The sequence below is a fragment of the Lissotriton vulgaris genome, chromosome 2_1 (genome assembly GCF_964263255.1).
Source record: "Lissotriton vulgaris chromosome 2_1, aLisVul1.2, whole genome shotgun sequence".
Lineage (NCBI taxonomy): Eukaryota > Metazoa > Chordata > Amphibia > Caudata > Salamandridae > Lissotriton > Lissotriton vulgaris.
The window spans coordinates 1,058,188,963-1,058,205,784 of NC_141687.1; the positions used below are offsets into that span (position 1 = coordinate 1,058,188,963).

Sequence of the window (16,822 nt, forward strand, 5' to 3'; positions counted from 1 at the left end):
GATATGTGGGGTAACATACCTGATCCAGCTACTCCTACAGGATCACCTGACACGTGAGATGATTATAACACCCCAGATGTCCCAAATGTCCCTCAGGATGACATATACCCCTCAAGGCCTTCCCCACCAGAAGACACTATGGGTTTCAATCAATTAATTCACAGAGCTGCACAATATCATAGGGTAGACATGCATACAGACCCTGTAGATGGAGACTTCCTAATGGATGCCTTTGATAATGCACAAAGGTCCTCATCCATTTTACCAATGCTTAAAGGAGTCATTAAGCATGCTCCTGAAGTCTTCTAGGACCCAGTCAGAACTCTGGTCATTAACCCTTGTATAAGAGAAAAAATATAAAGCTGCTCCCTCAGACCCAGCATACATTAAAGGCCCAGTACTACTAGACTCACTTGTAGTTTTTAATGCACACAAGAGAGCAAACTCACAAACATCAGGTGAAGCTCCACCACCAGATAAAGAGTCTAAGCTACTTGACTCATCCGGGAAAAGAACGGCGTCTCAAGCAGCAAACATGTGGCGTATCGCCAATACACAGGCATTATTAGCCAGATACGACAGGGCACATTATGACGAATTAGAATCATTAATGAGGCACCTCCCTGATAAGTACAAGGATAGAGCAAGCTTATCCAAGAGGGGGAAAATATTACAAACACCTCTATTCGATGTGCACTTGATGCAGCAGATAATGCCTCTAGGGCAGTTAACACCAGCGTTTTATTACGTAGACCTGCCTGGATACGCAAATCCGAGTTCAAACCTTTAGTACAAAATGCCATTCTTAATCAACCCTTTGATGAGCAAAACCTTTTCGGACCGAACGTAGATGTATCACTTGAAAAAATGAAAAAGGATACAGATACTGCCAAATCTAGGGGAGCCCTGCAGTCGCAGGCTCCCAGACGTTCATTTTGACGCTCATCCTATTGAGGTGCCACCAGGGGATACTCTTCAGACACACCTTCTACCTCTTCTACCTCCATACAAAGCCCCTACACAGTCCACTTACAGCAAGGGCTACCAAAGGGGTGGTTACAGGGGTAACAATAACAAAGGCAGAGGTAAAAATAACAACTCCCGCTCTGCCTCTACCCCTGCCCAATGACTCCCTCCCCCTTCCCCCGTCCCATTCCACTCCTGTCGGGGGAAGACTTCAACAATACCTGCCAGCCTGGGAAAACATCACATCAGACAGGTGGGTGCTCCAAATAATTCAATCGGGTTACTGTCTAGAACGAACATCCACTCCCCCCAAACATACCACCCAAGCAGCGTCCAATGTCACAAGAACATTTAACACTGCTCAGACAGGAGGTAATATCCCGCCTGCAGAAAAATGCAATAGAAATAGTTCCAGAGCATCAGAAAAACAAAGGAGTATACTCCCTATATTTCCTAATACCAAAGAAGGATGGATCTCTAAGACCCATCCTAAACCTCAGACCTCTAAAGATTTACATACAGTCAGATCATTTTCATATGGTAACACTCCAACAAGTCCTTCCACTTCTGGTACTAAACGACTTCCTTGTCACTCTAGATCTCAAGGACGCCTACTTCCATATTCCCATCCACACAGCGCACAGAAAATATCTGATTTGTGCTAGACGGGCAGCACTACCAGTTCAAAGTGCTCCCATTCGGAGTCACAACAGCGCCAAGGGTGTTTACCAAATGTCTAGCAGTAGTAGCAGCACACTTAAGAAGACAACATATTCATGTCTTCCCATATCTAGACAACTGGCTCATAAAAGCCAGCTCATACAGCCAGTGTGTACAACACACTCACGCTACTATTCAACTGCTTCACAACTTGGGATTCACATTAAATCACACCAAATCGCATCTGCAACCCTTGCACATACAACAGTATCTCGGCGCTACAATAAACACCCAACTAACACTAGCTTATCCCTCTCCAGCCAGGATAACAAGTGTACAAACTCTCCTAACAAAATTCAAACCGCAAAACTCGCTACCAGCGCGAGTGTTCATGCAGCTCATAGGAATGATGGCACCTTGCATATTTGTAGTACCTCACGCAAGACTGCAAATGCGTCCACTTCAAGAGTGCCTAGCACGCCAATGGAACCAGGCTCAAGGTCAACTAACAGACCTAGTGTTGGTAGACAGTCGGACTCATCGTTCTCTGCAATGGTGGAACACCAAAAACCTTTCCAAAGGGCGACCGTTTCTAGAGTCAGTTCCTCAAATAGTCATGACAGCAGACGCATCGCTCTCCGGCTGAGGAGCTCACCCACTGTATCACACCATGCAAGGCAGGTGGACACCGCAACAAAAGTTACTCCACATCAACCATTTGGAGTTGCTAGCTGTGTTTCTAGCCCTAAAAGCATTTCAAATTCAAGTGTCAGGCAAAACTGTCTTAGTCCGCACAGACAATATGACAGCTATGTACTACATAAACAAACCAGGGGAACACACTCTCTGCAGCTCTCTGTTAGCATAGCAGATATGGAGATGGGCTATACCACTAAAGATCTTCTTCTTAGCCCAACACGTCCCAGGAGTACAAAACACTATGGCAGATCTGCTAAGTCGACAAACACAGCAGATCCACGAGTGGGAACTTCATCCGCAAGTTCTTCATCCGTTCTTTCAAATGTGGGGACAACCTCAGATAGACCTCTTTGCCACCCACGAAAAAGCAAAATTACCAAACTTTGCCGCCAGATACCCACACCCATTGTCCAAAGGCAATGCGATATGGATGAACTGGTCAAAACTATTTTGCGTACGCTTTTCCTCCTCTCCCACTACTTCCGTTAGTGGTACGCAAACTACAACAACATTCCCTGACGCTCATTCTAGTTGCTCCAACTTGGGCCAGACAACTGTGGTACACCACGCTGTTGCAGATGTCTGTAGTACCACACCAAAAACTAAACCTATCTCCAGGCCTATTAACACAGAACCATGGAGAGATCAGACACCTGGACCCAGCTCAGCTCAACCTAGCAATCTGGCTCCTGAGGTCATAGAGTTTGGTTACTTCAACCTTCCTCCAGAATGTATGAAAGTTATCAAAGAAGCTAGACGTCCCACTACTAGAGCATGTTATGCTGCTAAGTGGAGACGGTTTGTCATATCCTGCCAAAACAACCAAATAAATCCTTTAGACGTGTCTATTCAACACATCATAGGATATCTATTACACCTTCAAAAGTGTAATTTAGCCTATACATCTATCAGACTACACCTCGCTTGCATTGCAGCATACTTGCACAATAGACAACATCTATCTCTTTTTAGAGTACCAGCTATAAAACCTTTCATGGAAGGACTCGAAAGAATAATTCCTCCCAGAACGCCACCTGCACCAGTGTGGAACTTAAACATTGTTCTCACAAGATTAATGGGACCTCCCTTTGAACCATTACATAAATATGAATTGCAATTCCTAACCTGGAAAGTAGCTTTCCTAGTAGCAATTACTTCCCTCAGAAGGGTTAGTGAACTACAAGCATGTACCATTCAAGAACCCTTTCTGCAAATGCATATAACAAAGTGGTTCTTCTTACTAATCCTAAATTCCTTCCTAAAGTCATTTCACCATTCCATCTAAATCAATCAGTTGAGCTGCCCGTATTTTTCTCGCAGCCTCAAACAGTCGCAGAAAGAGCTCTACACACCATAGATGTCAAAAGAGCATTACTTTACTATATCGAAAGGACACAAACTTTTAGTGTCTTTTTCACCCCGACATAAAGGCAACCCCATATCAAAATCAGGGATCGCTAGGTGGATTGTTAAATGCATACAAATATGTTACCACAAAGCCAAACGTACATTAACAATTCCCCCAAAAGCCCATTCTACAAGGAAAATAGGGGCTTAAATTGCATTCTTAGGGAACATTCCCCTAGATGTTATATGCAAAGCAGCTACATGGCTTACACCGCACACATTCACAAAGCATTACTGTGTAGATGTGCAAACTAAACAACAAGCCACTGTGGGCCAAGCTGTACTAAAAACACTGTTTCAAACAACTGCAACAGATACTGTTGGTCGCCTCTAGGTGTGGGTACTGCTATACAATCTATGCATAGTGTGTAATCTGCAGCTCATATGCCTTGAACGGAAAATGCTACTAACCAGTATGCATCTGCTCTTGGCATGTAGAGCTGCAGAGTTGCACACGCCCACCCGCCTCCCCGGCTACCTTTATCTGTTCCAGTATCATCTTAATTAGATACAAATCACCTGGACATCACTACCTCTTGTACAGCTTCATCACTTCCCTAATGGCGAAAAACAATCTGGGGATGGAGCCGATGCCCATGCGCAGTATCATCCAAAGGAGTCGCCGCCTATCCCGTGACTTCCAAAGACTTTTCTACAACAAAACAAACTGCAAACATCCGGGCCCAACACTAGGTGGCCATCTATGCATAGTGTGTAACTCTGCAGCTCTACATGCCAAGAACAGATGCATACTGGTAAGTAGCATTTTCCTTCCCTTCTAGAATCTCTGCTACATTGCTACTCTCTTTTAAGAAGAATTCACATCTAGGAAATACCATGCATTGCGAGATACAGACTGATGAATATGCACATAAATACAACATTTGAAATCTGCACCTGCCATCCATTTTTACATCACCTTCACAGTCCATTTCTGGGTGCTCCACAGTAAATATAATAATACCATAGTGCATTACCAGGGTAATCATACTGTAACACACTCTGAGTGGGTCGAATATAAAATTTCTTCCATGATCATAGTTTCCCATACACTGCAAATGGATTTCAACCTTTAGGCATAAAAGCTACATGGATATTGCCTAAAGATCTAAACCAAAGGTCTCCCCATCCAAGCAAGAAACACTGTTTGTTTCAGAAGATCTCCAGAGTTTTATGGTAAACTGGGCAGCTCATACTTGAGGACACTATCTGCCCTCACCACCAATGCCATCAGGGGGAGATATGGTCAAAGCAATGAACACCTACTCTATATACCTTAGAAGCACAATGGTTAACATTTAGGCCACACAACTGTCTTTCTCCTTTCCTTTATTCCTAAATCTTGCCCTGCAAGGTCTCAATGCAGGATTTTTTACATAACTTACTTTGAGCACATTGGTGACGGTCTCTTCTCTATTGTTCTTCAAACCCTGGTGTAGTATTAACAATTTCAGTAAAATAATACGAGCAATGAAAAAAGCTTGTAATACTTGGCCTCTCAATATTGATGCTATACTTTTTGTTCTCCGATCCCCCACCACTCGCCTCTAAAAAAAAAAAAAAAATGACAATGAGTGGTCCTGAAGAAGGTCGACCGGGCTAAGTGATATCCCAATTGGCAACATGATCACAGATCGTTGAAAGGTCATCTCTGTGATTCCATCAGTGTATGCTGTTTGTAGGCTGGGAAGTGTATGTATGTGAGTAGTGTGTGTCAGTGTGGAGTTGAATGATATGTCAGGATGGAAGTGTAGTATTATTGGGATATGTTTAATGTTTCTATGCACATGTAAATTGTAATTAAGATAGTCTCGTAAGAATATGACATGCATATTGGAATTGCACAATTGTATTTATTGCACTTCAAATATGTTTGGTGATGTAATTTACATATTTTTAACTTTTGTATAACCAAAGTAAATATTAGATAACACTGTCTCATAGACAAAAAGTAAAACATTAACCAAATAAAATGGTTTAGAAATACAAAGGTTTGTGTTTGTATAGCAAATGGTGGCCCACAGAGCTGACTTTAGCCTAAAGTAAAAAGATATAGGTGGGTGGGAGTTTGTTTGCAGTATAGCATGATTGATTCCCCCTAGCTCCCAAACCTACAAATCATTCATTGGGGGTACCTTTCTTTGATTAATTGATCACCTTTTTAACCAAACTCTAGAAAAAATAAAAGAAATGGATTTCAAGGTGGCAAAAGTAATGGGGGCACTTCAGATAACAGCTCCTCGTAGTTCCCCTCACCATGCATCCTTCCTTGGAGGTTCAAAGAACACATCCTTTGAAGCCACCACCTCTTACCAGCATACCCAGGACCAGCAATCCTCTCCCAAAGTTTATTTTAGAGGATCCTATAGAGGCAATTGTAGTTCCCTTAAAGGAGCAACACCTGCTGCCAAACCCTGACTTGCCTCTTCTTTTCCCGACCATCTAACACCTGTCGGGGGACGCCTACAAGGGTTCTTTCCCACATCGCAAACTATCGCCTAATGCCAGTGGGTGTTGGATATTATCCAATATGGTTATTGTCTGGCGCTCACTTCTATGCCTCCAACCATTCCACCTCGCAAACATACTATCAGTGGAACATCAAACGCTACTCATCGAAGAGGTCAAAGCCCTACTTCTCCAAGGGGCTATAGAACCAGTCCCCAACCATAATGGTATAGGATTATACTTATTATACTTCCTCATGCCCAAAAATGGATGGGTCCCTCAGGCCCATCCTGGACCTCAGGTCTCTAAACGAATATAACTTGTCAGAGCATTTTCACATGGTAACACTTCAGGATATTATCCCACTTCTCCTTCAGTGTGACTTTATAGCTACACTATACATACAGGATGCCTACTTCCATATTCCAATACATCCGGCTCATCGCTCATATCTCAGGTTTGTGCTTAGCGGAAGACACTCAAATTAAACCACCAGCGGCATTGGGGTGGCCGGGTGCAGAGTGCAGAGGCCCAATGGTTGCCAATTTGGCTAAGGGGCCTTCGATCACTGACTGCTTATGAGCATGCCATTCAGATGTGGCAGAAAAGCTCCTGAGGTTAAGATCAGCACTGCAAAGGCCAGCAATCCGCACAGGAGCAGCAGCACCACCACCACCAGCATGGAGGTGTCCGGAGGCAGAGTGCCAAGAAGACTTCGGGAGCCCAGTTTGCAATGGAGACCTCCGGTTTGAAGAAAAGGCTGCAGGCTCTGGTAAGGAGGCTTCCTGAACGCGACCCCCTGCTGGAGAGGTAAGCTTGATTCTTTTTTTTTTTGGGGGGGGGGGTGCCTGCACACCGTCAGTTGGGCCACCCAAGTCTGTGGAGGGTCAGGTGGAGGGATGTCTTTTGACATCAGATCACCCTACCAGCTCAGGTCAGGGAGCCTTCAGGTTGAGGCTGCTGGCACAGCTTGAAGCTTGAGGTAGGTCTGGGATCACCAGATCCCAAGTCCAGATCGGTGGGAATACCTTCTTGTGGTGTCTGGTCACTCAAACTCTGGCTGTGGGCATCGGGTGTAGAGTGGTGCAGAAGCGCTGAGCTGCCTGGATCCGGGTTCTGTGTTTGAAGTCTTTGTTTAGCAAATCTGGTGCTCACTGGAGACCATCTTTAAGGTGAGCGCAGGGTAGGTCCTCTGGGCTCGGGGGCTGCTGGGCACACCAGGGTTTTCCCGGAGTTGGGACAGGTTGGTAGGTCTGGGACCAAAGCAGTTGGTGTCCTCTTCCTTGGTCAGCATGGCTCTTCGGTACCCCTTTCTTCCCCTAATCAGAGGAGGTAAGATTCAGGCCCCCCCCCCGCCAAATACTAAATTTAGGGACGTTTAATGGGGGAGCAGGTCGGGACAAATTGATCCCTTCCCCAGAGTAAGTACACCCCCTATTATGCCACCCTCTCGTGGGGGGGGGGGGGGGGGGCATGAGCCTCTCACTGATTGGCTGGGTGCCCTTCATCATCAAGATGGAGGGGACTGAGATGTGTTCTTAACCTCGCCCGCCTGAGAGCTGGGTTTGGCAAAGGTGGGCACACCTCTCCTAACTTGATTTTCCTACCGATTCGCTCGCCTAAAGTAGGGGTCAGAACTGGTAGGAGCCAGTTGCTGGGAGCAGCAAAAGACAGACGGCTTACAAAGACGGCATGCCTTTGAAGCTTCTCCTTTGTGGACCCAGCCCATCCTAGAGGAGGAGGCATGGCACCTCTGCCCAGGAGGGGCTTTGTTTCTGGACCTGGAGAAGAGAGGCTCTCTACCAAAAGGTCCAGAAACATGTCTAGTGGTGGCAAATGGCAGTCAGCTATTCAGAAACCTCTGAGTGCATTTTACATTAAATACCACACTGGCATCAGTGTGGGTTTAATGTGCTGAGACGTTTTCTACCATACCTCCCAGGTTTCAGTAAAGCCATTATAGTCCTGTGGAGTCTGTAATAACCAACTCCCAGACCATATACTCTTTATGGGTTTACTCCACTTACAATGTCTAAGAATGGACTTAGACACTGTATGGGTACAGTGCTCATTCATCTGTACTCACCTGGGGCTAGTGCACCTTCCTAGAGGGGTGACTTACCTAGGTCCCTGGCAGTGGGTTGTAGGCATGGCACACAGTGATGTGTGCCATGTTGACTCCACTTTTCTATGCACCAAAGCACGCATCCTGCAGTGGCAGTGTTTGGGTGTTAAGGTGCAGGGTCCCTAAGGGTGGCACAATAGGTTCTGCAGCCCTTAGAGGCCTCTCCTGGTCACAGTCTCCTTGGTACCTATGACACCTTTTTACAAGGGGCTTATGTGTGGCCAGAGATGTGCCAATTGTAGGTACAAAGGTCCAGTTTTGTGAAAGAACACAGGCAATGGAACCTGATTTGCAGGGACCCAAGGTACATCAAGTCAAGTTGCATTAAATGTCGGGCAAAAAGTGGGGGGAAACCATGCAAAAAGGGGCACTTTCCTACACCACCACCCCAAAAGAAAGCGGATGAGACTAACCTTTCCCAAGAGAGTCTTCATTCATTTTGAATATCTGGACAATTGGCTCATCAAAGCTAGCACCCGATAGCAGTGCTTAAAAAATCACAGGCCACAATACATCTTCATCAATTGGGGTTTACTATCAAGTATCAACACCACCAAATCCCACCTCCAGTCCCTAGACGCTATTTTCAACACAGTGGCAGGCCTACCCTATTTCAATTCTGCAAGGATACAGTCTTTTTAAGCACAAATTCCTATGTTCTCCACAACTATCTCCGTTATCTCACACCATTTGGCATTGGGCTCTGCGCTACAACATTCATTTGTTAGTGGAATGCCTTCCGATAATTGACAACTATTTTGCCAACCTTCCCAGTAGGAAGCGCCAACAAGTCTACGAGTGGGAACCTCACCCACAGGTCGTCCTCTGCTTTCACAACTGGTGGTTCCCTCAAATAGATCTATTCGCACCTGCAGTTAGTGCCAAATGCCCACAAATTTGCTTCCAGATTCCCACAGTCCGATGGCAATGTAAAATGGATGAATTGGTCATAGATATTTTTATACACTTTTCCTCCTCTCACTCTTGTTCCATTTGTGGTTTGGAGGCTTCGGCAAACGTCCTTCATGCTCATCTTGGTAGCTCCTACATGGACTCTCCGGTCATGGTTTACAACTCTGCTCGACCTCTCTAGTTCCCCACAAGAGGCTCCCCAATGAGCCAGACCTTCTCATGCATAACCATGGAGAAATCATGCACCCAGGTCCCTCCGTCTTGCAATCTGGCTCCTGAGGTCATAGAATTTGTATACCTTAATCTTCCACCTGAGTTCATGAGCATTCTGAAGGAAACCTACAGACAAAAGGGAAAATGTTTGCCTGCTACTGTATACTCAAAACAAATTGACCCTTTCAAAGCTACCGTACAAAACATTACATGCTTCACTTACAAATTTCTTGGTTAACCTTTACCTACACGCACTTTGATCCTAGCTGTAGTAACTGACTATCTTCAGAATAAACAACACCTCTCTCTTCTGAACACCAGCTATTCTAGCCCAATCCCCGGTTCCACCAGCACCCTCAAGGAATCTTAGCATTGTACTCGCACAACTCATGTGCCCATCATGTGACCTCACTCAGGCGTGTTAGTGAACTTCAAGCATTAACCCTTGAATAATCTTTCTTCCACATACATAGGTACAAGGTTGCCCGCCCCACCAACCCTAAATTCCTACCGAAGTCAGTGTCTCAATTCAATCTTAATCAATCAGCCTACCTCTTTTTTCCCCACAACCAGACTCAGTTGCAGTACAGGCTATCTATATTTTGGATGGAAAGAGAGTCCTTATGTATGACATTGATAGGACTAGGACTTTTAGCAAGACGCAACAAATGTTTGTGGCGTTCTCCCGACCTCATAATGGGATGGCTATATCCAAGTCATTATTTGCTGAATGGATAGTTAAATGCATTCAGACATGTTATGCTAAGGCAAAAAGGGTTCTACCCACTCTTCGTAGAGCACACTCTACTCGAAAGAAAAGAGCCTCTATGGCCTTTGTGAGAAACATCCCAATAGCGAATATATGCAAAGCAGCCTCCGATGGGGTTGCGTGCTCACTCCACTAGATCAACAGCGGCAACCACTGCATTAGCAAACAGAGTCCCACTCCTTGACATCTGTCAGGCAGCAATGTGGGCATCCCTGGACACGTTTACCAGACACTAATGCCTGGACAGTCCAGTACGGAGAGACAGATATTTTGCCTGTTCTGTCCTCCAGGATTTCCTCGTGTGATCTTGGTGTGCAGACCCTCCTCCGGGGTTGGTATTGCCAGGGTATCTATTCAAAAGGTAAGGAATCAACAACTAATTGTCTCGATCGGATGCACATGTTACTTACCTTCTGTAACGATGTATCTAGTAGAGACAAATACTAGTTGTAGATTCCTTACTGCCCCACCCATCCTTCCTGCTCTGCAAACTGGTTTCTAGGGAAAGGGAATTTCCTACAGGGCCCTAGTTTTGATGCACCAGTGGGCAGTGTCTGTCATGGCTCTGCCCCTCTGGTGTGGAAAGTAGTGTTAAGAACTGATGTCAGGGCGCATGGGCGGCGTCTATATAGGTCCAGCAATGTCATTCCGGTGCCCACAACGCAGACGATGGACGCAGAGCCCTCTGACACCACCTAACACGCAGGTATACTGCTGAAGAAAGAAATCTCTTGATCCAGACTGATGCCTGGGGGGAATTCAACATTTAAGGAATATGCAACTAATATGTCTCTACCAGATAAATAGGTACCACAGGTAAGTAACGTGTTCATTACTGTGATTCTATTAATTTAAATCCATAGCTCCTTTCTGTGATCGAAACCCTCCCACAACTCATCTGCCAAAACTCTCACCAATTGTGGCTGTTTCCTCCAACAAAACCTCCATTTACAGATGCTCAACTTTAGTGTGACACTGGAAACTTGCTGCGGTGTACTTCAGTTAGAGGAAAAGCTACATTCACTTGCAAGCACCCTCTTATGCAGAATCGTCCTCTGAATTTAAGAACTGATGAGGGGCTAGCTTTAAACAACAAATGACTAGTAATTTGTCTAAACAGTATTGAATTTTGAAAAATTAGGTAATCAATATCCATTGAAAAACCACTTAGGCAACCTTTAGATATGCACAGTGTGCTCTAAACAAATGCCTGATTTACATCAATCAAATGTGGATTGCCTTGGTTTTTAATCTTTAAAGTACAGTTCAATTAAGAATGCTTTATATTGCTTATCTGTCATATTCTATCTACTGTGATGCAATAATTTCATGCTTTTATCCTTAAAGTGCTTTTAAAATCCTCTCGCTCATCTTTTTGCAAACAGACTAGTATCCCCCAGAGGAAAGTTTCATAGGGGGACTTGATACTAACCTATTCTAGACAGTGGTTGGACCAGAGACTTTGTTGTCAAGCGAGTCTTTTTCCATTTTTTTCCCATGCTGTAGAAATAGTTTGGCCTAAGGTAGTTATTCTACTCTTCATAAATGTATGTTTTGTTGCCTGGGGTTGCTTCCTTGACTGCTCGGTCAACTCTTATTACCATTGCATCTTATGTGTTGGCTTTGGTATTTCTGCATACCTACATTATTGAGTGCAGTACCATCAGCTCCGTTCAAAATAAGTACTTGATGTTCAGCTCTGCTTATTTTAACAGGATTCTCCAGAATCTGATGAAAGAGAAAAAGAGAAGAAAGAAAGAGATCGGGACAGAGAAAAAGAGAAAGACAGTGGAAAAGAAAAAGCAAGACAAAGAGCAGAATCAAAACATAAATCCCCCAAAAAAAGATCTGGAAAAGATTCTGTAAGTTTTAATTAGTATTTTGTGAACTGTTAATTAAAAACTCCTTTAAGTTTCACTATGATATTAAATGAACATGCCCTCCAGACGCTCACCAAAAACAATTTTTGTTGTAAATGAGATTTGTGAAACATAGAAAAGTTCCTAAGGTTGCTATAAATGCTTGTACATTTCTGTAATATAAAAAAGGAAAATCAACCTGATCGGAACGAATTGTTTGACAATGTTCAAATTCGTGAACATCCTGTTGGTGCTTGCGATGAAAGCATACTAATTTGAGAAAGTTGCCTACGAAAGCAACCTTAAGGAGAATAAACTTAGAACCTTTTGCAGTGCACGGTCCACTTTTGACCTTCAACCACATACCATTTTGTAGGATGTCTTTGACATGTTGAGAATCTCAAAACTAATTTATAAGCTTTAATTGGACTTTAAAAATGGAGTGGTGTAGATGACGATCTCATGCTACCCCTGTTCCTCTCCTATATCCTTGTTGTAGCAAAACCAATTTGTTTTCCTTCAAACAACCTTTAAGAGATTAAATGTTATATATCCTGTCTTCTAGCAATATTCATGCAAAGGTTACTTCTTTTAGTAAATTTCATTTTTTTATGTATTGTATTTCTTCACTATGTGTTGCCATATCACAGCATGTTGCTTGTTCCAGAAGGAAGTTTAATCTTCCTGGGAACTGGTGGCACACTCAACAGCTGGGAGTGCCAGACCTCTTTTTAAGTGGACAAGGATAACCTATTCCTATTGCCTTTGTCATAATGTTAATTTTCATGTGGAATTATGCACTGTCACTAATTACTTCTAGATTCATTGTCTTGAGCCAGCTGATCTTTTAAGGTCTAGTATCTAAGGAGTGGGGAGCAGAGATTTCTCTTTAGGTTGTTGCTCATTTATGACCTGGGATTTTAGAAAGATTTTATACTTTTATTTGTTGGTAATTTGTATACTCTGTAAGTTGAAATGAAATGATTTTGCAATTGTACCATTTTCCTCTACTTTGTACAGTGTGTGCTCAAATGACACAATAAACATTGATTGTCCTCTTTTTTTAATCTTTTTTTCGTGACTCCTTTGTTTGAGCTCTGTCATACAGGGTTCATTCGAGGTGTCTCCTGCCTGGGGGACTACCTTAAGGGTGTAATGTTTATTTATTAATAAGGTTGAAAGTTTGACTTCTGCATGTTCTGTCTCTGCAACAAGTAGGCGAGTATTTATTGTAAGATTACTACTCTGGGGAAAACCCTCTAGAAAAGTTGGGTAATGCAGTCTTCATTCTTTGAAATAGTAGCAGCAATTCTAGATTGAAACTGGCTCATGCCATTCATGCTAGTGTGGCTGCCTTGCTAAGTGTGAGAAACTAACCACATGTTCCAAGTGGCAATCTTTGAGATATGCCTTCTCCTTTTTTTAACTTTCAGATCTCTGAGCGCTCTCAATATTCATGAGTACAGTCATCTAATTCCCAGTGGCTACTACACAAAAGGCAGGGAGCTGAGCAGAAGTATGTATAGGTTCTCATGCAGGATTCTGTTGGGTGAAATTGCTCATCAGTCTTTTTGGTTAACATTCATAGAGGTTACCATGTAGAGCGGATTTGTGGTCTCTAGCATTTATTTCTGATCAGTGCCTCTGAGTACCCATCTACTGATAAATTGCCATCTGTTTAACTCGATATGAAAACCTTTATCCAAGCAAATGATGCTGAGTAGCATCACAAAATTCCAGTCACATAATCATCATCAAGGTGTTACTGTATGTGATCGCATGAGGTGGGATTGCAGTCATTTTTAAATCAGTTTAAACATGCACAACGGCAGACCTTTTCAACCCCAATTGTGAAAGCACCATTTACTCCCTGAAACTTTAACATTTCTCTATTTTTTCGAGCTACCTCCTATGTATCACCCACCAGGCCTTGAGGCTATATTCCTTCAAGCCCGTTCAGAAGCCATTGAACCTTTTGCGCTTGAATTCTCCAGCCTCAGTATTTTATATGACCTTACTGTCTGACTTTCAGAGTGAATATAGTGCCTAAACATGCAATTTAGTTTAAGACCTGGATGGCTTACAGCTCATCCAGTTGGTCAAGACCCCACAAACATCTTGCAGGACACATATTGGACCCTGTCTACTCAAACCTTCCCACATTGATAGTGGACTCACATAGCCCCCTCGCATGGACGGATCTATGTGATCCCCATGTTCATACAGTCATTCATTTCCTCCTAATCCTTCACCATTTGCAACTAGACATTTGTCAAAACTTAACGTGGCTGCTTTTTACAATCCCGTCATGGTCTACCAGTTCACTCCTGAACTTTGGGCTGATCAAGTACAGTAGGGTGTTGTGGTCGGGACCGCATGCATATGGATGCTGTTGCATCCCATCATTGCTTGCAAAGTGTTTTCTAAGAGGAAGGTATTGTTCAAAGTGGCTACCATACATACACGTTGTGGCATTCAGGTACATTTGAATGGAGTACATGTTGCTACCTCTGCCCTATTCAAAGAGGTAGCAGTTGCATCAGTTTGACAAGCAGCTAGTAGGACTTTAGGTCCCTTTCATCTCTTGAGCTTTGTTAGAGCTAGATAAAGTGAGGCTGGTCTTACTTAAACATTACTGCAACTGTTTTGACTGCAGCCAGCTCTTTGCGTACTATAAATGGAGCCCTCCCTCTGAGATTTACTGCAGATGGAGTCCTTCAGTAAATTGTAACTGCCTCAAAAGTATTTATTAGAAGAGCAGGTTACCTTCAGTCATATTGTTCTGCTGCATACTCCCACCTTTGTGCAGATTAATAATTGCTCATCCTATTATCCATTGAGTGTTGTTTTTCTGTCATGGTTTTGAAAAAGTCAGGTTCTCTATCTAGCTCGAGCTTACCTTCCTAGTCTATGTGGACTCTGAGTACAAAATGAAATGTATGTCACTGGAGTTCCGATACTCCTTCATGCAAATTAATTCCATGGAATTTTTTTGTCTCATCTAATGGCATTCTGATTACTGAGTGACTGGAGAAATTATGACACCACATAGCATCGGTTTCTGGGATATGTTTCTTTGCGAGATTTCAATAGATGATGAATCTGCAAGTATAAATCCAAAACAAACCCCTGGTAAATAACTTCTGTAGCATGTATTGCCATTGATTAACGTGCTCTTAGTCCTGCCATCTAGTGTTTGTCTCGGACATTTGCAAGGTTTTTTCATAGAATAAGTCTTCTGAGACATTGGGTATACTGTATCGTATAGTAATTGTATTTATATAGCGCGTATCATCCCCTCTTTTAGCTGTCCTTGGTCACAGTCATCGACTCCCATGTTAGATAGTTTTTTCTGCCATCTGATACGGATGTGTACCGACATGGCTTAGTGTTTGGTGATTTGAAGCGCTTTAATCTGAAAGAGACACGTTAGTGATAGATTCCTTACCTTAGAATATCCACAGGCGTCAGACTGGATCTGGAAACTTTTGCGTAGCAGTACCCTTGCGTGTCCGTAGGCGTAGTCTGCGGCTCCGTCGTGGGCGCCGTGATGACGTCGTCGGAGTACTTAGACGCAGCCTCCGCGTGCTGACGTCAGTTCTTCTTTTTTCCGCGCCAGCAAGCGCAGATCTGGAAAAAGCAGTAACCCTTAGTCAATTTTTGACTAACTTTTTTGGGATCATTTTTTATCATTTCTCGAAGTCTTACGACTCCGATCGGTGCCGAAGGGATGCCTGGTTTCAAGCACTGCGAGGATTGCGACCGCACGATGTCGGTCACGGATCCTCACCACCTGTGCCTAACTTGTCTAGGCGTCGACCACAACGACAATGCCTGCTCCGACTGCCAGGCCCTCTCTTCGAAAGCCAGGTGGGAGCAGTCCCGCAGGCGTCTCAAACTCCAGAAGTCGGTCCCGCGCCGCGAGAGGTCCCGGTCCCACGGGAGGTCGAGGGACAGGTCGCGGGCTCTGAGCCACCACAGCTCCGAGAGTCTGCACCACTCCTCCGGGTCGAAGTCGTCGTCGGGTAAGAAACACAAGAAGTCGAAGAGGCGTCATCGCTCTTCTGACTCCCCCCGACGCTCGTGCGATGCGGTCGGGGGTTCGGATGACACCGCCCACGCGGCTCCGTCGGAGTCGTGGGCGTCGCGTCCAGCTCCACACCTCCGGTCCCTGGGCGAGACGCGACGCAGGAGGAGATCGAGCGCTTCCTCATGGCCATGAGGTCCCTCTCTCCTCCGACGGGCTCCGCGGCGTCCGGGCCCAGCGGACCCGTCTGGGGCCCCTAGCGGGTCGGGGTCTTTGGCCCCGACGCCGTCGGGTGCTTCGGCCCGATGCCTCCGGGCCTGGTGCCGCGGGGCCCCACAGTCCCGACACCGCCGGCGCCTTCGGGCCCGGCGCCGCAGGGTCAAGCGGTCCCGACGCCGCCGGCGCCTTCGGGCCCGGTGCCGCGGGACCCCACTGGACCTTCTTCGGGATCTGGATCGTCGCCAGTGGACCTTACGACCCCCCCCGACGTCGGTCCGTAAGGTGTCGCCTCCGGCGCCGTCCTCGGGCGGCGCCGTCCTCTGACGGCGCCGTCCCCGATGCCTCCTTCGTTCCGGTTCCGACGTCGGAACGGCGCCGCTGGGTGCCGCTTTCGACGGCGTTTGGAGATTTTCACTTCTATGAACCGGCCCCATTTATTGAAAACCCTGAGTATCAGGAGATGGGTGATGAGGAGGATTGGGAGGGGTCTGAAGACCCTCTGACCCAAGAGTGTCAGT

General features: G+C 45.0%; 1 protein-coding gene across 4 annotated transcripts in view; it reads left to right on the plus strand.

The window, feature by feature from the left end:
- PRPF40A (pre-mRNA processing factor 40A) overlaps window positions 1–16,822 on the plus strand; it is a 963,502-nt gene that overhangs the window by 793,452 nt on the left and 153,228 nt on the right. For all 4 annotated transcript variants that reach the window (XM_086956681.1, XM_086956683.1, XM_086956684.1 and 1 more), the window contains one exon: window positions 11,915–12,061. In XM_086956681.1, the coding sequence (XP_086812807.1) occupies window positions 11,915–12,061 (147 nt within the window). The remainder of the gene's footprint in view (window positions 1–11,914; window positions 12,062–16,822) is intronic.